Below are 23566 nucleotides of genomic sequence, written 5' to 3'. Positions count from 1 at the left end.
AACATTTGTAACTAAATAATAAGATACTGGGAACGTTTGTAACTAAATAATAAGATACTGGGAACGTTTGTAACTAAATAATAAGATACTGGGAACGTTTGTAACTAAATAATAAGATACTGGGATCGTTTGTAACTAAATGCTTGACAAGACAGAAGAGGCGTCCTGTACGTCTTTCATAAGAAATGACATTGTTAACTTTCTGTTACATTTCTCAATCAATTATTCCAATGGGCTGCAAAGACGGACGAAATTAATCAATAGCCTGAACAAACTTTCCAGCATTCTTTGGTACTTATTTGCAGTATTTGTTCAATATCAGAAACAATGAATGTTAAATTTCACAAGTACATTTCTAAATGATTATATAGTTAAGGTGTTGGTGGAAGTAACATGAAGTTAAAGAAGTGCTTGTTTTCGAATTTTTAACTGAAAGGGATGGACACAATTTTCTTCGTTTGTTTGATATTTATTTCTTGTAAGTATATCCTATTGACAATTCATTGTTTCCTTCTCCTCCTCATGTTTAGATAAATTGTGCATTTTAAGGAAAATCTCATGTGTGAAGAATGGATGTAATGTGTGCCTATCTTTAACGATCATTTAGGTTTGGTCGTTTCATACAAGTGTCTAGTAGGCTTGCAATGTCTGATGTTCATTCGTCCAAACAACATCGAATCACCTCTTCAAAAATCAATGTCCTCCAGGAAAAAAATCTATATATGACTCGTGTATATGTTCGTAAATTCGAAACTCAATTGGACAACTCAAACTCAAAAGTTCTAAATTAGAATTATTGGAGGAAAGATCTAAGCACGAGATTTGATTCATTTCGAGAAAAGGTCTTATCTCGATTTCACAGAAAGATTAACAATTCGCTTAAAACAAAGACAAACTTTCATTAATAAAATATATACAACACTGATATTTCTATAATATAAAACTATGTAAATTGATACCTTTGTTAATTGTAAATACGATTTTCTATTCTCCTCGTACACTCCTCAGCATTTTTGTTTATTAATATGAACACAGTACATTTCGATTAATGGTTGTTATAAGTGGGATTTATTTTCAGATGTTCAAAAGTACATAGTACCGGTAGTTTACATAGTACCGGTAGTTTACATAGTACCGGTAGTTTACATAGTACCGGTAGCTTATCTTCAAAACACTAGTAACCAATCAGTATAGTTCTTTTGTTGGTTTTACGTCCTTTCGAGAATTCCCCTCTGACTGACAGAGACGTTGCCAGCTGTAGGTGAAGACCCACAAATAAAGATATGCACGGTGCTCAGGGTGAAGGGTTCTTTATCCTGCCAACGCTTGCCATGACATGGGACCTCAGTTTTAAGCTATCGAAAGATTACGAACGTCGCATCTAAATTGTTGGCGTTTGGCAAATAAGTCACTACAAGCTCCGGTCACAATGTGACGATTTGGGTCACTATATTGTAGCCCCGGTCACAGTGTGACGATTTGGGTCACTATATTGTAGCCCCGGTCACAGTGTGACGATTTGGGTCACTATATTGTAACCCCAGTCACACTGTGACGATTTGGAGCTACGAGTAATCACGAGTATTGGCGGGTTTAACTCGTAAAAAACTCAAGGAGTTTGCGATGGTTTTTGATGAAGGGGACATCAGTTCGACCTCTGCCCGAGTTCTCGTCCACACTGTCACGAGAGTAGGATGATGGTTTCTTTTTAACACGAGTTTTCGGCAACATCTGTATGATGTGTTGACAGTGCCTTTCACCAGAATCGAATACTTTTCTACGAGAATGTACGAGCTCAAGTGAGTCTAGTCGACATTTACACGAGTTCTTCACGAGTTCTGACGATTGTTTTACGAGATATGTACGAATTATACTATAAACAAAATGGTATAAAATTTTACTCTGTATTCTAATATATTCATACATAATCAATCTACATTACTACCTAAGTTCATACCGAAATTCCATATATTTCCCAAGATATCCAGAAATGAATTCGGAAAAATTTCTGTTATTTTTTGGTCGACTTTTAGCTGGGTCCTGCCACTATACGACTAAACAGAATTTTTGAGCATTGCCACAAACTATTACATAGAATTTGCAGCAGCAGATGTCATGGACCGGGCTGACAACAACAATAACACAGTCCCAGGTGAATTGAGAAATGGTCTCGTCATGCACGACTTGGAAATTAACCATAAAGGGAATGTCAGAACGAAGGCCATCTATAAGCAAAGATACAAGGACGAGTCAATAAGTAACCAGCCTATCTCATTTCCGATTGACCGAGACGGTTACGATTTTCATGTCTTGTTTCAATACATGTTTCATACCTGGATACAAAATTCCACGCAAATCGAGTCATTCTTTAATAAGATATTGAATGCAAGGTGAAGATAACGAACAGTGATCAATCTTATAACTCCTACAAGCAATACAAAATAGATAGTTGGGCAAACACGGACCCCTGGACACACCAGAGGTGGGATCAGGTGCCTAGGAGGAGTAAGCATCCCCTGTTGACCGGTCACACCCACCGTGAGCCCCATATCCTGATCAGGTAAACGGAGTTATCCGCAGTCAAAATCAGTGTGCCAAGAACGGCTTAACAATCGGTATGAAACACGTCAGACAGCATTTGACCCAATGCGAGGTTGTATTGACGAGCTAGATCGTTATAACGACCATAGAATTTGCGAAGTGCTGACTTCAATCGAGACTGTTGAAATCCCTGTACCATCGACTTGTTTGTCAGTAGCTTACCTCGATTTAAAACCTGACTATACCCAGAACAAGCTCTTGCATATCGAATCAGTTGAGATATATAAACACCATATGCAGGTGATAATGGAATATTGCTACATAAATATAAAACATGGCTCGTGATGCAAAGGCATGCTTTTCATCTAAAGTTGAGTATCGTGCTATAATTCGGTACTTGTATTTAAAAGGTAAAACAGGCAAGGAAATATACGGTGAGTTGGCCGATGTTTATGTGTCTTCTGCACCATCTTATGCTCAGGCTAATTTTTGGGATGGGGAATTCAAACGCGGTAGAACGTCTTTAGAAGACGAAGCCAGGTCTGGACGTCCACTGTATGCCACTGACGAGGATATGTGTAAGAAAGTTCTGAATCTGGTATACCCTGATAGGCGAATTCAGGTGGAGGAAATAGCGCAGACATTAGGCATTTCACATGGCAGCGTTTCAACAATCTTACATGATCGTTTAGGTATGCACAAGTTAACAGCCCAATGGATCCCCAAATCCCTTAGCGATGAGCAAATGGTGACCAGAACATCAGTATGCAGCGCCTTGTTGAAACGTTTTAGGTCAAAAGATGATTTTCTTTTGCGTCTGGTGACGGTAGATGAGACTTAGGTTCATTATTATGAGCCAGAGAATAAAGCTCAGAGTCATCAGTGGATAGGGCCTGGATCCCCGAGGTCAAAGAAGTTCAAGACGCAATCATCTGCTGGTTAGTGATGACCACAGTATTCTGGGACGTAAAAAGCGTTATTATGTTGGAATAATAAGAGAAAAACAATAACAGGAGTGCATCATGCAAACTTGCTAGAACAACTGATGACCGCCATCCGTGAAAAACGACGAGGTAAACTCTCTAAAGGTGTTTTGCTGCAACATAGCTCTTATCCTTAGACGAATTTGACTCCTCTTTTTTGGCACACTGTGTTTCCCCCTATAATAGCTCTAAAACTTCATTGTTATTTCGGATTTCAAACATTTCGGTTGAGCATCACTGAGGAGACATTTTTTGTCGAAATGCGCATCTGGTGCATCAAAATTGGTACCGTATAAGTTTTTACATGACAACGCGAGAGTCCACGTTTGCAAAGTTGCAACGGATGCTGTGGAGCGAAACGGGTATGAATTAATACCACATCCTGCCTATTCGCCAGACCTAGCTCCTAGCGCCTTCTTCCTATTCCCAAACTAGATACCATGGACGTCATTTCCGGTCTGACGAAAAAGTCGTGACGGCAGTTGAGGAGGTGGTCAATGGAAATGACCGTGACTTTTTCAGTTTTGGGCTGATGACACTTGAATACAGTTGGTCCAATTGCATCACACTAAAGGGCAATTACATCGAAAAAGAAGAGGTAGATCTCAACTGGAAATAAATTAGGCTGGTTACTCGGTGAGGTTCCCTGGCAGTATAATATTTTATGAACTTTGCTTCATATACTAGTAACTAACCTGATTTGAAGTAATGTTAGTAAATATGAAAAACTTATACGGTACCAATAAAATATATATTGTTACTATATAATAAATATATTGCTATTTTAGTAACTGTTCTACATTTAAAACGAATTGTGTACAATGAAATGTCTTTCCTCTACAATGAATGGTCATTATTGGATTTACATTGATCATACATTTTGTTTTAATTATCAAGCTGATCAAATAATCCCTTACTGACTGAGACAAGGTCAACTTGTAATCATTAAGGTCATTTATTTTCCGGTTGGTTTTTCTAGGGGTTTTTTTCTGATCAAGATTTGAATACGAAAAAATCATTACAAAAACTGATGATATTAACAATACAAAAAATAGACATTATTTATGTCACATAAAATTAATCTGGTATCGAAAAGTTCCCATTACATTACATGAGTGTTAACAAACAGGAAATCTTTTTGATTTCTGTGTCGTGTCGTCTATATCCTCTAGCTGTCTCACCAAAGACCCAAGACAAGTTAGTGGAAAATGGGGTAGACATCATTGTACTCCCAGATGTGAGTACAACTGTGTTCTATATCTGATCAGAACGACACGTCTGAGTACGACTGCTATGACTAAAATTAGACTTTAGTAGTTGTTGTGGAACCATGGATTATAGCTGACTCTAAGTTAGCCTATAAAACTGAATATGTGGCTGCATTTGTTGTTGTTCCTCTAGTTTCCGTAGGCGATTTGACTCTGCCACAAAGACCATGATAATCCCCCATATGTCTGTGTGGTGTGGATGGGGGCAAGTTAGTTAGCATAGGCATTACGGGGGTTCTCCACTGCCTTGATCATCTCCACAACATTTTCACGTATTTCGCGGCTGCCTTCAACCCAAGCTTGTCTATCAGCTCTTGCAACTCTCTGTGGATGTCATTTTCGTTATCATCCTCCTAGGCGCTGTAGTGGTAGAATCGGTAAATGGAACAACATCTACTCTTCTGGTCGATTGGAATGTCACATCGTCCATGTCAGACTCGTCAGAGGGCAGTGTAGAGGTGGTACATTGCAGCTTACCCTTTTGTAATCCCGACTGTCTGCTGGCAACCCGGACGGTGTGACTTCAGGAAAGAAAAGTTAGTCACAACCCACTTCTCCGTGTACTATTCACGGGCGCCACCACCATACTTTTTTCTGGATAAGCTTTCCAAACCGAGTTCTCATTTTCTTGCACCACTTGGGAAGTAGGACTTCTGAAGTATCCTTTAGGAAAATACTATTAATTATGATGATAATTCACTTATGAAGCCAATTATACATTAATGATAAAACAGCAATTTCACAAACATGTTATTTGATACACAAAGGTACTTTCTGGTACATTTCAGGTTAAACACATGTAACAACAGTTACTTTTTAGCAACATTCCACATACCGGGTACAGCAGTTTCTGTCCACACAACAGCCTTCTTCTCCTTGTTTTTTGTATTCCTCCATGTCTTTGTTATACAATATAGGGTTACCCTGCAACTACTCCACCAATAGTGTCTCTTGTATGTCTGTAAATTTATTGTTTACTAGTTTACCTTTCGAACTGATAGTACCGTGGACATACGTATCAAAATACTGTAGGTCCTCGGTACCCCCTTGCTTTCCGTAAAAAGCGACTAAATAGTTCTGTCCTTCGGATGAGACCACAAAATCCGAAGTCTCGTGTCACAGCATGTGTGGCACGATAAAGATCCCGCCCTGCTCAAAGGCCATAAGTGCCGAGCATAGGCTTAAATTTTTTTTTGCAGACTTTAACCAGCAATGCTGACGTAACTGACATCTCAGTTTACTGTATCTCCATCATCGGATTCTCTCCGTCTGACTCGTTCAGACGTGGTGTTGGTGAATGGGGGTGTTATTAACTGTGGTACAATGTCTTGTTCATCGACCACCTTATTGTTTGTTCCCTTCCTCTTTGGCATGACTGTCAGTAGGTGTCTAGGACAACTGTTGCTGATACAAGATTGTATACAATCACACTGCAAAATTCGTAGCAATGTCGAGGAAATGTGGAACAGAACACGTATAAAATCGTACAAATGTAAACTTGTTGCATGTCGGGCACATGTTGAGCAGAGATTGTATTATTGTCCTCCGAACTCGCTACGCGCCTCGTGGCATGTGGAACTACTTTCTACACGGCGAAAAGCAGTGACATGTGGAACTACTTTCTACACGGCGAGAAGCAGTGACAAGTGGAACTACTTTCTACACGGCGAGAAGCGGTGCCATGTGATAACACGCACACGAGACTGGACGACATCAATTCAACATATCTTCAACATTTCATTGAGACTAAAACTCGCGCAATTTCAAACCGTTTAAAATTCTCGCCGCAGCTTGTCGATTAATGGCGACATGTAGAGACATCTATGTGTTGTGTACAGATATGTGTTCGAGTCCTACACAACACCTGGAAATTTATGGCGAGTAATAACTCGCCGAAACTCGTGGCATCAACTCGTCACAGTGTGAAAGGTTTGACGGGGCCAAGTTCGAATTCACAGCCTTCCGGTCACAAAGCGAATAGTTTAGCCATGTGCCATCGCGTTCGGTCTTAGTAATTAGAATTCATTGTTATAGTTCTGAACACAGTAAATCCTAATAATAGATTGATGTTTGTAAGAATCATTGTTGTTCTTCTACAGGGACATTCTCAGATGCCAAGTACTGTTACTACTCCTACTACTACTCCAACTACTACTGTTCCAACAACAACAACACGTACCTGTAAGTATAAATAATCAACAACACGTACCTGTAAGTATAAATAAACAACAACAACACGTACCTGTAAGTATAAATAAACAACAACAACACGTACCTGTAAGTATAAATAAACAACAACAACACGTACCTGTAAGTATAAATAATCAACAACAACACGTACCTGTAAGTATAAATAAACAACAACAACACGTACCTGTAAGTATAGATAAACAACAACAACACGTACCTGTAAGTATAAATAATCAACAACAACACGTACCTGTAAGCATAAATAAACAACAACAACACGTACCTGTAAGTATAAATAATCAACAACAACACGTACCTGTAAGTATAGATAAACAACAACAACACGTACCTGTAAGTATAAATAATCAACAACAACAACACGTACCTGTAAGTATAAATAATCAACAACAACACGTACCTGTAAGTATAAATAAACAACAACACGTACCTGTAAGTATAAATAATCAACAACAACACGTACCTGTAAGTATAGATAAACAACAACAACACGTACCTGTAAGTATAAATAATCAACAACAACACGTACCTGTAAGTATAAATAAATAAACAACAACAACAACAACACGTACCTGTAAGTATAAATAAATAAACAACAACAACAACAACACGTACCTGTAAGTATAAATAATCAACAACACGTACCTGTAAGTATAAATAAACAACAACAACACGTACCTGTAAGTATACATAATCTCCAACAACACGTACCTGTAAGTATAAATAATCAACAACAACACGTACCTGTAAATATAAATAATCAACAACAACAATAATACGTACCTGTAAGTATAAATAATCAACAACAACGCGTACCTGTAAGTATAAACAATCTCGAACAACACGTAAATGTAAGTATAAATAATCCCCAACAACAACAACAACACGTACCTATAAGTATAAATAATCAACAATAACAACAACACGTACCTGTAAGTATAAATAATCTCCTCCAACAACAACAACACGTACCTGTATGTATAAATAATCAACAACAACAACAATATGCACCTTTAAGTATACATAATCTCCAACAACAACACGCACCTGTAAGTATACACAATCTCCAACAACAACAACACGTACCTGTAAGTATACACAATCTCCAACAACAATATATCCAACAACAATAGCAACAACAACGTATACCTGTATATCAACATCATATCAGGTCCATAAACAGTGGTGACCTGTAGGCATACAATATCAGGTTTACCTTGAACATAATGTTTGAATAGTACGTTAGAGGGGTAGAAACAGGTACTTGACAAGAGGTTTCTTTTTATATATTGAACTATCAAGTTATTAGAGCCCTACACGAGTGTCATACTGGCAGTTCAAATAAAATGGTATATTGAGACTTTCTCAGACCCAATGGGTCTTTAGAATATTTGTTCATTAATTCACCCACCCAATTTGTAGTTTTTTCCCCTAATTACCTCCCCTTGTAAGATTTTATGACCCTTTATTCGAATATCTTGAATTATTTGGTTTTAACTAAGCATGTGTTGTTGCAAGTTTGTTTGAAATTGACATGATGGGTCTGAAGAGGAAGTACCAAAATAATAAAAGACTGTAACAGACGAGAGAGAGAGAGAGAGAGAGAGAGAGAGAGAGAGAGAGAGAGAGAGAGAGAGAGAGAGAGAGGAGAGAGAGAGAGAGAAACCCATTCTCTCACCAGAGGGCGTTTTAAGAAAGTTTCACTTCCAATAAATCAACATTGCAAAGTGACAAGCACGTTAGTGAATACAAATAAACTGACTGTAATGTGTATAAAAATAAATATGAACAGCTTTAATGTGTATAAAAATAAATATTAACAGCTTTGAAGTAATCTATGAGGAACTAAAAGATGACAGATTTCAGTTACAACCTGTAGATGATATGACGTACAGTTTGTGATGTACGTGTGGGGTCTTTCTAGAAACACGTGTAGCACTAGTTACAATTTAAGTCTGACAAGCTCTAGTTATTCCACAGGGAACGTCAGCCTTGTTATATACCACTAGTTACAATTTAAGTCTGATAAGCTCCAGTTATTACCCAGGGAACGTCAGCCTTGTTATATACCACTAGTTACAATTTAAGTCTGACAAGCTCCAGTTATTACCCAGGGAACGTCAGCCTAGTTATATACCACTAGTTACAATTTTAGTCTGACAAGCTCTGGTTATTACCCAGGGAACGTCAGCCTTGTTATATACCACTAGTTACAATTTAAGTCTGACAAGCTCCAGTTATTACCCAGGGAACGTCAGCCTTGTTATATACCACTAGTTACAATTTAAGTCTGACAAGCTCCAGTTATTACCCAGGGAACGTCAGCCTTGTTATATACCACTAGTTACAATTCAAGTCTGACAAGCTCCAGTTATTACCCAGGGAACGTCAGCCTTGTTATATACCACTAGTTACAATTTAAGTCTGACAAGCTCCAGCTATTACCCAGGGAACGTCAGCCTTGTTATGTACCACTAGTTACAATTTAAGTCTGACAAGCTCTAGTTATTCCACAGGGAACGTCAGCCTTGTTATATACCACTAGTTACAATTTAAGTCTGACAAGCTCTAGTTCTTACCCAGGGAACGTCAGCCTTGTTATATACCACTAGTTACAATTTAAGTCTGACAAGCTCCAGTTATTACCCAGGGAACGTCAGCCTTGTTATATACCACTAGTTACAATTTAAGTCTGACAAGCTCTAGTTCTTACCCAGGGAACGTCAGCCTTGTTGTATACCACTAGTTACAATTTAAGTCTGACAAGCTCTAGTTCTTACCCAGGGAACGTCAGCCTTGTTATATACCACTAGTTACAATTTAAGTCTGACAAGCTCTAGTTCTTACCCAGGGAACGTCAGCCTTGTTGTATACCACTAGTTACAATTTAAGTCTGACAAGCTCTAGTTCTTACCCAGGGAACGTCAGCCTTGTTGTATACCACTAGTTACAATTTAAGTCTGACAAGCTCTAGTTATTCCACAGGTAAAGTCAGCCTTGTTGTATACCACTAGTTACAATTTAAGTCTGACAAGCTCTAGTTATTCCACAAGTAAAGTCAGCCTTGTTGTATAGCACTAGTTACAGTTTAAGTCTGACAAGCTCTAGTTATTCCACAGGTAAAGTCAGCCTTACCTATGAAGCGTTCAACTGCTATTTCATTTGCTCTTTCTCGACTCGTAGGTTTGTTTACTTTGATGCTGATGTATTCAGGATAGGAGTCCAAAGATTGGGGGAATACATGTAATAAGTGAGATTCACGTGGTATGATTAACATAAGTACAGCTTCTATCAATTGAATACAGTACTTAATAAGTAAGAATCTCCCTCTAGTAAGTGAATGGGACAAACATTGATCAGTGTATGCATGATCTAACAAACAAGTAGCACTATATAATGTCGTAAAAAAGGCAAACAAAAGGCGAAGATAACAAACAGTAATCAATCTCATAACTCCTATAAGCAATACAAAATACAGAGTTGGGCAAACACGGACCCCTGGATTTACCAGAATGAATAGGTAATATCACTCAGTAATATAATATAATGTAATATGATATAATGTAATATGATATAATTTAATATGATATAATGTAATATAATATAATGTAATATGATATAATGTAATATGATATAATGTAATATGATATAATGTAATATGATTTAATGTAATATGATATAATGTAATATAATATAATTTAATATGATATAATGTAATATGATATAATGTAATATGATATAATGTAACATGATATAATGTAATATGATATAATGTAATATAATATAATTTAATATGATATAATGTAATATGATATAATGTGATATAATGTAATATGATATAATATAATATAATGTAATATAATATAATTTAATATGATGTAATGTAATATGATTTAATGTAACATGATATAATGTAATATGATATAATGTAATATGATATAATGTAATATGATTTAATGTAATATGATATAATGTAATATAATATAATTTAATATGATGTAATGTAATATGATATAATGTAACATGATATAATGTAATATGATATAATGTAATATAATATAATGTGATATAATGTAATATGATATAATGTAATATGATATAATGTAATATGATATAATTTAATATGATATAATGTAATATGATATAATGTAATATGATATAATGTAATATGATATAATGTAATATGATATAATGTAATATAATATAATGTGATATAATGTAATATGATATAATGTAATATGATATAATGTAATATGATATAATTTAATATAATATAATGTAATATGATATAATATAATATGATATAATGTAACATGATATAATGTAATATGATGTAATATGATATAATATAATATAATGTAATATGATATAATGTAATATGATATAATTTAATATGATATAATGTAATATGATATAATGTAATATGATATAAAGTAATATGATATAATGTAATATAATATAATGTAACATGATATAATGTAATATAATATAATTTAATATGATATAATATAATATAATGTAATGTAATATAATATAATATAATGTAATATAATATAATATAATTTAATATAATATAATGTAATATGATGTAACATGATATAATGTAATATGATGTAATATGATATAATGTAATATGATATAATATAATATAATGTAATATGATATAATGTAATATAATATAATTTAATATGATGTAATGTAATATGATATAATTTAATATGATATAATATAATGTAATGTAATGTAATATAATATAATGTGGTATAATATAATATAATGTAATATAATATAATGTAATATGATATAATGTAATATGATATAATATAATATAATATAATGTAATATAATATAATATAATGTAATGTAATATAATATAATTTAATATGATATAATGTAATATAATATAATATAATGTGATGTAATATAATATAATATAATATAATGTAATATAATATAATATAATGTAATATAATATAATGTAATATGATATAATGTAATATGATATAATATAATATAATATAATGTAATATAATATAATATAATGTAATGTAATATAATATAATATAATGTAATATAATATAATGTAATATGATATAATGTAATATAATATAATATAATATAATGTAATATGATATAATGTAATATGATATAATGTAATATAATGTAATATGATATAATGTAATATGATATAATGTAATATGATATAATGTAATATGATATAATGTAATATGATAAAATATAATATGATATAATGTAACATGATATAATGTAATATAATATAATGTAATATGATAAAATATAATATGATAAAATGTAATATAACCTATACATGTATCATCTGTGTTTACTACGCCTACAAACTTCCTTGACAAACGGTGTGTAATACATATACAGTGTAATTGTCTCTGGTGACAATGTCCTATACAAAATGATATCGAATTTATTACTAAATGGTAATAAACAGGGGCGGATCAAGGAATTGCGGTTAGTGGGGCGCAACTTTATGAGGCAGGGGGGTCTAGGGACCGCCTTGAGGCCTCCAGTGGGTCCAAGGCGAAACCGGGGGGGGGGACCCCGGAAAGCTCCTGGACTTTACAGATTTTATAGGGCTTGAAATATGTATTCTATGTAGTCATTTTTACTATTTTCTGCCATTTTTGATAGAGGAAAATCAATATAATTTTAAAGGGTTTTTTTTTGGGGGGGGGGGGGGGGAATGAAAGTTCTACCAATAAAAGTAATTCAATAAATCAAAAGATTTTGTCATTTATTGCTCTTAGAGGGGAAGAAATTATTGCTACTTTTATTGTTTACATTTTTCTAAACAAGAGACTACGAATTACCTTAAATTTGAAAATTTTAGGGTGGGCACCCCCTTAAATCCGCCACTGATAAATGCTAAGTTTTATTTTGCACATTAATTTGTAAAATTTAATAACTTTCATCCCAAGAATTTACAAATTAACACTTTCATCTGTAAATTCTACACTTTCATCTGTAAAAATTACACTGACTTTTATATGTAAATTTTATATTTTAATCTGTAAACTTTACACACTTTATTCTAGAAATTATGAGTAAGAATTATTGCCCTTTGCACAATTCATAGAACCAATAAACCTATGTTCCCCAGACTTCGAAAGAAATATATCATAAATGAATCACGCATTAATCGAAATATTGCTTCCAGTGTCAGCGAGAAAACCTTTTTAAAAACCTGTGCATGTTTATTTCAAAGGTTTATTAATTAGCCTGTTCTCCTCAACACATACCTCCATATTTCTATGTATATATTTCACTATGTTTGTATATTCCTGTGATGTACCTTGTATCAATACATGAAATCTATGTATTGTACCTTATGTACCACTTTCATTGTGGTTTGAGCGAATAAAAAAAGAAAAGAAAATGGAAAGTAACCGAATTGTTGCTTACATCCATTAAATTCATGCGCGTATGTCACTGAATTAATGATAATTTATAATTGATTCAAGTAACAAGAGTAATGATTTGTTTTGCGTTCATTATCTGAATTGCTCCCTCCATTGATGCAATGATTGTGCACAAGACGTAAAGATATGATACTTTTAGGGTAGACCTTTGTTATTGGTTTGTTGCTCACATTATATTGAATAACTAATTATAATTTCAATTATCGAAATTATTGTTGATTTGACACTTAATATTTCCATTACATATACATGGCCACATGTATATGAATTCTAATAAATTATATTTTAAGGTATCTCTACCCTCGGGCGGTCCTTCAGATGAGACCCCCAAAACCGAGGTCCCGTGTCACAGCGGGTGTGGCAAGACAAAGATTCCTCCCTGCTCAAAGACCATTAGCGTCGAGCTTAGGTCTAAATTTTGCAGCAATGGTGATGTCGCCATATGAGTGAAAAATTTTCCAGAGGGACGTTAAACAAAATACAACCAACCCCATGTGATGTCATCAATGTGTACAAAATTTTTCATTAAAACTGCATGTCCATTAGAATTATATATTTAAATATTTAGAAGAATCTTTATAAATAAGTGTATAATAAAATAACTTGGTTTAGTAAAGGAATTTCAAAACTTTATATTTTCTATAATTAAACAATTATTCATTCTTTCGAAAATTGTGTAAAATTTACAGATTAATGTGTAAATTTTACAGATTAAAGTGTGGGAAATAAAAAATAAGAAATTGACTGCGGCACTATATAGTTACGCTTCCGTATAATACTAGTATACTTAAAGGATCAATATCTAGGCCTAAAATCGGTGTTTATGTCGATTCGATATATTCCTGTAACTCGAAATAAAATACACTACAGAGTCCTCCACATCTACTTCGTACTTGGATATTTTATTGAAAATAAATGTCAACAGCAAACTAACAACTCAACTTTATGACAAACGGTATGATTTCAGTTTCTTCATCGTCAACATCCATATTTATGTAGCAATATTCCATTATCATCTGCATATGGTGTTTGTATCTCTCAACTGATTCGATACGCAAAAGCATGTTCTGCGTATGATCAGTTTTTAAATTGAGTCGGGATACTGACAAACAAGTTCATGTTACAGGGGTTTCAACAATCTCGTTTAAATTCAGCATTTCGCAAAGTCTATGGTCGTTATAATTATCTAGTTTGCCAATACAACCTACTCGTATCAATGGGTCAAATGCTGTCTGACTTGTTTCAAACCGATTGTTAGGCCGTTAATGGCACACTGATTCTTACTACGGACTACTCCGTTTACCTGATTAAGATATAGGGCTCACGGCGGATGTGGCCGGTGGACAAGGGGTGCTTACTCCTCCTAGACACCTGATCCCACCTCCAGTATATCCAACAGCCCGTGTTTGTCCAACTCTCTATTTTATATTCCATGTAGGAGTCATTAGATTGATCACTGTTCGTTATCTTCACCTTTTCATAAGAGTATAAACTACCTCCTGATTAAAATGTACACACAATAATTGACTTTTTTCAGAGACAGTCGGAGTATCGCCGGTATAGTAGTAGGCAGTGTAGTGGCCATCGTTGTTATCGTAGCGCTCGTCATTTACTGTAAAAAGAAGGAGAAGAGTCATACTCGCGTGGTAGAAATCCGGAGTAACGGCACCACACAGATACACGCCATGACTACTGTCCACCCCCCACCAGCACCACCAGGTCTGTTCTCTCTCTGTCTCTCTCTCTCTCTCTCTCTCTCTCTCTCTCTCTCTCTCTCTCTCTCTCAATCTAAATAAAGACCACAACTGTGATTCCTGTGTACATGTATGTTACAGGTCACTATCCCGGAATGGCACCACCCCCTGCATACGGAGCCCGACCGGCCTATCCCAGCACAAACATGTACCCACCACCGGCTCGACCCCCGCTGAACCAGCAGTTTGGAATACCGCCAGGGGGAGTTAACGGTCCGCCCCCGCCAGTATTTCCCCCGACAGCTCCTGTTCAACGTCCAGATATGCCGCCTCCATCATGTTGATAAATGCTGTTTGTTATGAAGTATAAATCGCTGGTCCCTGTTATTCCTCTTCTCTACTGATGCACTGAGTGATTAGTTGGTTGTTTTTTGGGGAGTTTTTTTGGTGGTTTTTTTTTTTTTTTTTTTTTTTTTTTTTTTTTTTTTTTTTTTACATCTGTCGTACTACCACGAAACGATCTGTTGATAAATGGAATAACGTTCTTTTGTGTAAAGAATTCTTTTTCGGTTTGCTAAGTTCTCTTGTTGGACAAGAGAAAAGCAAAGTGGGACCCTCACACACACACACACACACACACACACACACACACACACACACACACACGCGCGCGCGCGCGCAAGCACGCCCCCACCAACACACACGCGCGCACCCAACCTTCAGTTCATGAAAAAGATTATGGTATATGATTGCGATTGCTACAATCAATTTTGATATGGCTTTCATGAAGGGGAGAGGTCTAAAACACGTCTATCTTACGAAAAGGGTTGTATTTCACCCTAGAACACTGATAAGTCAGAAAGTAGTTTGATATAAAAATTCCAAGTTCCATACCTCAGCTACAATGTAACAACAAAGCCAATAAATCTGAAAATCAAAATGGGTCTCTCGTCTGCCTATTTCAAGTATTTATATAAAAATCATGAAAATATTTCTTTAAAAAACTTAAATTATCGCGTGCCATAGACTGGCGGACAAATCCAAGGCAACATTGCAGCTCTGTTTCCATGTAAATCATAACAGAAAGACATGATAAGTATAAAAGTTTGTCATTTATTTAGAAGGACGAAACATGCGAGTCCTAAAAATACAGAGCGAAATTGGCTGGGAGACATACCCACATCTTGACTAGAAATGCAATATATAAAAGCATTACATAACATGAACAGCGTCCTCTCAGTCACAATATTTTAACCAAATGTGATATAATACAAATGAATCTTTACTGAAAACAAAAGTGGTGCATAAAAAGGCTTTCTGAATAGTAAAAGCATGGCAAGTGGAATTTGCTTTTTTATAATTTACATATTAATGTATGACACCAACATGGGTGCGGATTCTATGTTTAATGGTGTGTACAAAATGTCTAACACATTATTTAAAAATTTGAATCTAAAAGTTTCATGATATTGGGAGGGAGGAGTCATTGACTTTGAAAGACGGTAGGTACCCACTTCGCCGTTTCATATACACACACTGATTAGAAAATCGCAACACCAGCCTTTTTCCTCTTAGCCGAAGTATGATGATTAACTTTATACTATAAGATGAATAAGTTTTCATGTTTGACGTTTTTATTAGCATCACTTGATCTCTATAAACGTGAAAACGTCATCAGTAAATGCATTCATTTGTCATTCTTTTTCAAAAAAACAGAGGACGCGAGATATTGACATTGTCAGCCATGAACACTGGCCTTAATAGAAAACGACGATTGTTAAAATAAGGCACACCTGCAGCAAAAATGGCCCTTTGGTAATTTTGTGCATTAAGATTGTCCCTAACTGTGATAAGATCCAGCTTACAGTCGTAGGGAACACAGTCCCACACCACAACCGATCCACCACCAAACACAGTCCCACACCACAACCGATCCACCACCAAACACATTCCCACACCATAACCGATCCACCACCAAACACAGTCCCACACCACAACTGATCCACCACCAAACACAGTCCCACACCATAACCGATCCACCACCAAACACAGTCCCACACCACAACTGATCCACCGCCAAACACAGTCCCACACCATAACCGATCCACCACCAAACACAGTCCCACACCACAACCGATCCACCGCCAAACACAGTCCCACACCATAACCGATCCACCATCAAACGGAGTCCTCTCTACAATATTCCGTTCATCATATCAGTTGTAAGTTGCCGTCATACACGCATTCGTTCATCTGTAATATGTAGCAAATAGCGGCTTTCAGCTGACCAATGGACTTTCATCCACGAGGCTAGGTTCCGATGCTGGTGATCGAGACACCATTGCCTCGTGCTGCTCCTCTGGTTGGGTGTGAGCAACGACCTCTTTATGGATCTTCTTGCACAATAGCTAAATAACCGGATAACCTCAGTCGATTTTGGTTTGTTCTCGTTCAAAACAAACGATGTGGTTTTTAAAAATTGAGCTTTTGGTAAAAACGTTTCGTCTAACCATCCTTCTGAGTGCAATGTCCTCATGAACAGATGTTTTACGGGGCCTTCCAGATCTTTCACGATCTTGAACGCCATTTGTGAACTGGTTCTCTCTGACAATTCTACAGATAGTTGAATGATGATGACCCACTTAATTGATGACCGATTTGTCTCGATGACAGACCTGCCTTCCCTCATTCCAATAATCTGTCATCAGATTACATTTGAGACTTGTGGAGGACCCATAATTTCGATGATGCAAGAAAAGTCAACCTAATCTGTCAAACTGCACAAGTTAAACAAAGAGCTAAAGCAATGTGTACAAAACTTGCAATTCTGTCAGACCTGAGTACAATAGTCGCACGGACGATTCGTGAACAATAAACAGTTGAATACAGGTATATTTAGCTGCAATAATGTAGCCCTATCCAATTTTTTTTTTTATTTTGACGTTTTCGGGATAGGGCTACAATTCCATAGGATCTCCGTAATGGTGCAAAATAATTGTATGAATAACCGATAATAAACTCTGTGTATTAGTCCCAAATGTTGTTTACACCAAAAGGAGTACCAACTTTGTGCTCGAGCATGTCTAATAAAGGTGTTTTTCATTAAATATAATGTACAGCATGCAAAATTCTTCGTCTGCTCCGCCATGCTTGTTATCGCGAGATCTCGTAGGTGGATCTAATGAAAGCCTAAACATTGACAATCAGCGCGAAAATGTAGTTACTCGAGCCACTTCGACAAAGAAAGGAAATCATATTGTTGCAGAAAGATTTTACACTCTGCTGTTCGGTTTTTAACTTGATATTTAATTCAAACCTTTTCAATACCGACGAAATAACTTTCGCCTCCATACTTGTCCATTGATGTAAATACTACCTTATATGGCATATGCAAATGACTTGGCAATCGGAAGTTGAAACTTCAGTACATCAAACATGGCGCACAAATATGAATCGAGGAATTGGAATGTATCGAAATTGTTGAAAACGGTAGAATAGAGCCTCACAAATCTAAAGTTGCAGGTTGTAAATTTATATATTGACTAAGAAACATAGAATATTATTTTATTTACGTAAAGAAAGTCAGGAAATGTTTAGAATGAGCGCAAATGTTGCGGGAGTGAATCACTCCCGCATTTGCACCATTACGGAGATCCTAAGGAGTTGTAGCCCTCTCCCTAAAAAAAAAAAAAAAAAAAAAAAAAAATCAGAGAGGGCTACATTATTGCAGCTAAGGTATATTGTAAACAAAGGTTTAGAATGAATTCAAAATTATTGCTCTGTTTTCAATTTTTTTTTTTATAAAACAGTAACTTTGGTGTTGCAATATTTCTTTGTGTATATTGAAATTTTGCTTGTAACACAACTTCGACAAATTAATCAGTGTTGCTAATTATCAAACAGTAAACATGACTATAAAAGGATAATTATTGATATCCTATGTCCGCTCACAGACTCCGTGAGTCCTCCTGTATACCTATCTATTTGTTCAAGGTAAATATCGTATAACTTCAGAGAAATGTCGTGCTTCCGCTCTGGCAAATGAGTGCGAGATCGATGTTTGACAGAAACAAATTGATTTCTAATTAATATCTCATGGACTTCAAATAATAGCATAACTTCCTAAGCTTGGAATACCAAATTCGTTAGCTGGGAGTTTTGAAAATTCTGAAGGATGGGTGAAATAGGTGGTGGATATGAGAAATAATCGACTAATTCATTATCAGGGTGGTCATTCTGTTGTTCGGTCTTGCAATTTAAAATTTCGCCTTGAGGTGAAATATCGAGGCGGATCTAGAAAAGAGGTGGTACCATCACCATTTGTAAGGATAGAACAGAATAGGTCCTCAGTACCCCACACCCGGGGATCCGTGTTAGAATAGGTCATCAGTGCCCCTTACTTCTCGTATAAAGCGACTAGATGGGAGGGGTCCTTCGGATGACACCGCAAAAATCGAGGCCCGTGTTACGGCAGGTGTAGCACGATAAAGATTCCTAGGCTGCCCAAAGGCCATAACATGCATAAGCGCCTACATTTTGCAACTCTTCACCGGCAATGATGACGTTTCCATATGAGTGCAGATTCTTGAGCTGGACGTTAAACAATTTACTACCATCCATTTTTTTTTTCACAGTAGTGATAGTTGGCCATTAGAACCCCGCTCTCAGAATCCCAGACCATGGGATAGGGGGTCTTTGATGTTTGCAGTGCTGTCTAATTTTCTCTATTTTGCACTGAAAAATATTGAATATCTAACTGCATTCTATAATACAGTTCACTATTGCATTGTGAATAGCAAACTGTGTTCCAAAATCTAATTTGCCTGAAATATCACGGTGTTTAGAGAGAAGTTCGACGGAGCCGGGTAGAACAAATGACGACAGCAACCTGTTCAAGACTTTCCGAGAGAGAAAAAAGTATGTCCACATGTCACCTAAAACAGCAACCGACTGATCACCCTCCCCCTGAATTAAAACACACACACACCCCCCCCCCCCCTCATCGACCTCTGATCTGAAGCTTGGACTTACACTATTTAACAACGTTTGAATTGGAAAATCTTCTTTGTTCAATTTTAAGACAACGAGTTAAAGTATTACCAAACTTAGATTTGCTCTCTATCATACTGTATACAGTTTTATTTTCGCCACAGTTTGATTTTCGTTATTTTCACTGTACATCAAAATCCTTGAAATTGAAATTTGCAGAGAATACAATCTACGTATATCTAAATAGAATGGACATAAAGCCCGTAGATTTAAGACTCCTTGAACAAATGGGGGGGGGGGGGGGGATACACACACACACACACACACACACACACACACACACACACAAAACCCATGAAATAATCAAGAACGAATCGAAAGCTGAATATAAAATTTAATCATGACTAAAGTTTCTTATTGTTTTAAAAGGAAAGTTTTGGAATTAATCACACCACTTTTTTTTATGGGGATCTCAAAGCAATTATAGCCTACACATGTTGCTAGAAAAAGCGCCTGCAAAAACATCCATGTAATGCTTGTTTTTGTTGGGGTTTTTTTTCCAATCATCTCTTCTCACAAACGTCCCCCCCCTCCCAACGTTTATGTGATTTATTTCAATTGCTCTTTACACATCACTTTTATATATCATATACTTTATTTTCGACCTCTGTTAGGATGTTTTATACACCTATATAATTGATAGGATATTTTAAATATTTGCTCTTGGTCAACACACACAGGATCTGAGTCTATTTAAAGGCAAAATAAGTCAACAGAGTAGACTTCAGAAGTTAACATCAAGGCGTGTGAAACAAGAGCGAAATGAAAGAATGAAAGTAGACCTCAGTAGTTAACATCAAGGCGTGTGAAACAAGAGCGAAATGAAAGTAGACCTCAGAAGTTAATATCAAGGCATGTGAAACAAGAGCAAAATGAAATTAGACTTCAGGAAGTTAAGATCAAGGCGTGTGAAACAAGAGCGAAATGAAAGTTGACTTCACAAGAGCGAAATGAAAGTAGACTTCACAAGAGCGAAATGAAAGTAGACTTCAGAAGGCGTGTGAAACTAGCTGCAATAATGTAGCCCTCTCTGATTTTTGATTTTTTTTTTTTTTTTTGGTAGGGAGAGGGCTACAACTCCTTAGGATCTCCGTAATGGTGCAAATGCGGGAGTGATTCACTCCCGCAACATTTGCGCTCATTCTAAACATTTCCTGACTTTCTTTACGTAAATAAAATGATATTCTTTGTTTCTTAGTCAATATATAAATTTACAACCTGCAACTTAAGATTTGTGAGGCTCTATTCTACCGTTTTCAACAATTTCGATAAATTCCAATTTCTCGATTCATATTTGTGCGCCATGTTTGATGTACTGAAGTTTCAACTTCCGATTGTCAAGTCATTTGCATATGCCATATAAGGTAGTATTTACATCAATGGACAAGTATGGAGGCGAAAGCTATTTCGTCGGTATTGAAAAGGTTTGAATTTAATATCAAGTTAAAAACCGAACAGCAGAGTGTAAATTCTTTCTGCAACAATATGATTTTCCTTTTTTTGTCGAAGTGGCTCGAGTAGCTACATTTTCGCGCTGATTGTCAATTTAGATTTTTCATTAGATCCACATACGAGATCTCGCGATAACAAGCATGGCGGAGCAGACGAAGAATTTTGCATGCTGTACATTATATTTAATGAAAAACACCTTTATTAGACATGCCCGAGCATAAAGTTGGTACTCCTTTTGGTGTAAACAACATTTGGGACTAATACACAGAGTTTATTATCGGTTATTCATAGAATTATTTTGCACCATTACGGAGATCCTATGGAATTGTAGCCCTATCCCGAAAACGTCAGAATAAAAAAAAATTGGATAGGGCTACATCATTGCAGCTAGTGTGAAACAAGAGCGAAATGAAAGTTTACTTCACAAGAACGAAATGAAAGTGCACAGCCTGGTGTTGAACACCTCCATTCTGTACAAAGCGTGAAAACTGTACATGAAGATTTCCACGAAAAAAGAGAGACGGAAAGTCGGCGAGGTAAATTCGAATATATATTGAAACTCTCTAGGCTATGGGAGACAATCCAATCATTGTGCAAGGCGAAATTCTGCTAGATTCTATAGTTTATAAGCAACACTGCAAAGTTATGAAGACAAGTTGTTTTAAAGCTTGGAGAGATAATTTTACCGACAAAAAGCCTGAAATTTTTAAAAATAATAATAATAACCCACTAGTTATAGTGATTAACAAAATAATTCCAAAACAAATTCACTTGTTGGAACAGTTGAAGAATTAGTAACCATAGACAATGGAAAAAGTTAAACAAACCACTCGGTCTAACATTGGACCCTTAGAAGGTGGGGTGTTCTGTAGACTTGCCTACTTTTACGATGAATTTATTGAAAATCCAAACCAGAAGCCAAAGAATTGGGCCTTTAAAAATTGATACTTGTGCTTCTGTTTCTTTTTATTGGAAGCGTTAGTCTCCGAAGACTTGTTTTGCAAAGCACAAAGTTAATCCAGATTATACGGAAAAACTGATGAACTTTATATGATGATTATTCATCAGTAAAGATCACGTGGGATTCATTACAGGAACTGCAGTCACCAAATTCGGGGTACAAAATTCCCCTTGTGTTGGTCAACAGAATAATTAAATTGTTTTAAACATGTGGTGTCCGATTGTGACGTACGAAAAGTGGTAGTCGTTAAAAGCTCTAGTACAAAGGAAATGCGACGGTATAAATAAAGATATTGTTGAAATAAAACAAAGAGATGGTTGAACGCTTATGCAGCGAAATTGAGATTTATGCGCTCAATTTAATTTAGAAAATACAGAAACCATAGAAATTAAATCTAACACAGCAGACCACACGCCTATAAAAATACCATATTGAACATCAGGCAATTTTAGATAAAACGTTAACGTTGTTTTGAAAACGCAAATACTGTTCAAGATCAAATTCTCCTGGGAGTTTTTGCCAGATATAAGATGACAAGAGAGACGTAACAAATCAATTTTGTGTAGATTTTAGATATTTGAATAAAATATCAAAATCAAATGCTTTTTCACTTGCTGATTATAAACTTTTTGAAATTCTTGTCTATTCTATCTAATGTTCATAGTGTATATTATTGAAATTTTGACAGGTTATTGTGTCTGTTATTTGTTTATATGAAACTTGAAATAAATAAAATTTAAAGGTGGAAATTTTTTTTAATGCTTTCCCCTTCATCGAATTTAACTCGCGTTCCTTGGGTCAGAGATGGTCTAATTTTTATACTCGCTCAATTCTCAAATGAAAAAGTGAAGATAACTAATTAACAAACAGTGATCAATCTCATAACTCCTATAATCAATACAAAATAGATAGTTAGGCAAACACGGACCCCTGGACACACCAGAGGTGGGATCAGGTG

General features: G+C 35.7%; 1 protein-coding gene and 1 long non-coding RNA gene across 2 annotated transcripts; both read left to right on the top strand.

Annotated features, from left to right (window-relative positions):
- The first annotated feature begins 360 nt into the window (after window positions 1–360).
- Window positions 361–15779, top strand: LOC125654975 (uncharacterized). The gene is made up of 4 exons (XM_048885081.2): window positions 361–478; window positions 6892–6973; window positions 14990–15171; window positions 15288–15779. The coding sequence occupies exons 1-4, from the start codon at window positions 439–441 to the stop codon at window positions 15488–15490; spliced, it is 507 nt and encodes a 168-aa protein (XP_048741038.2). The 5' UTR covers window positions 361–438; the 3' UTR covers window positions 15491–15779.
- Window positions 15780–15782: 3 nt separating this feature from the next.
- Window positions 15783–19222, top strand: LOC130047921 (uncharacterized). Its single transcript, XR_008796739.1, has 3 exons — window positions 15783–17027; window positions 17233–18035; window positions 18882–19222. It is a non-coding gene; the product is annotated as an uncharacterized LOC130047921 (long non-coding RNA).
- The last annotated feature ends 4344 nt before the right edge of the window (window positions 19223–23566 follow it).

This window comes from Ostrea edulis, chromosome 7 (assembly GCF_947568905.1).
Source record: "Ostrea edulis chromosome 7, xbOstEdul1.1, whole genome shotgun sequence".
Classification (NCBI taxonomy): domain Eukaryota; kingdom Metazoa; phylum Mollusca; class Bivalvia; order Ostreida; family Ostreidae; genus Ostrea; species Ostrea edulis.
Note: the sequence above shows the minus strand (reverse complement) of the source record. Positions and strands in the feature narration are given on the sequence as shown.

What these genes read in the sequence shown, in the direction of transcription:
- LOC125654975 (XM_048885081.2), top strand. Translation starts at nt 439, where the DNA reads ATGGACACAATTTTCTTCGTTTGTTTGATATTTATTTCTT. An exon ending in TTGTTTGATATTTATTTCTT is followed by an intron (nt 479 to 6,891) that starts GTAAGTATATCC and finishes GTTCTTCTACAG; the next exon opens with GGACATTCTCAGATGCCAAG. An exon ending in AACAACAACAACACGTACCT is followed by an intron (nt 6,974 to 14,989) that starts GTAAGTATAAAT and finishes GACTTTTTTCAG; the next exon opens with AGACAGTCGGAGTATCGCCG.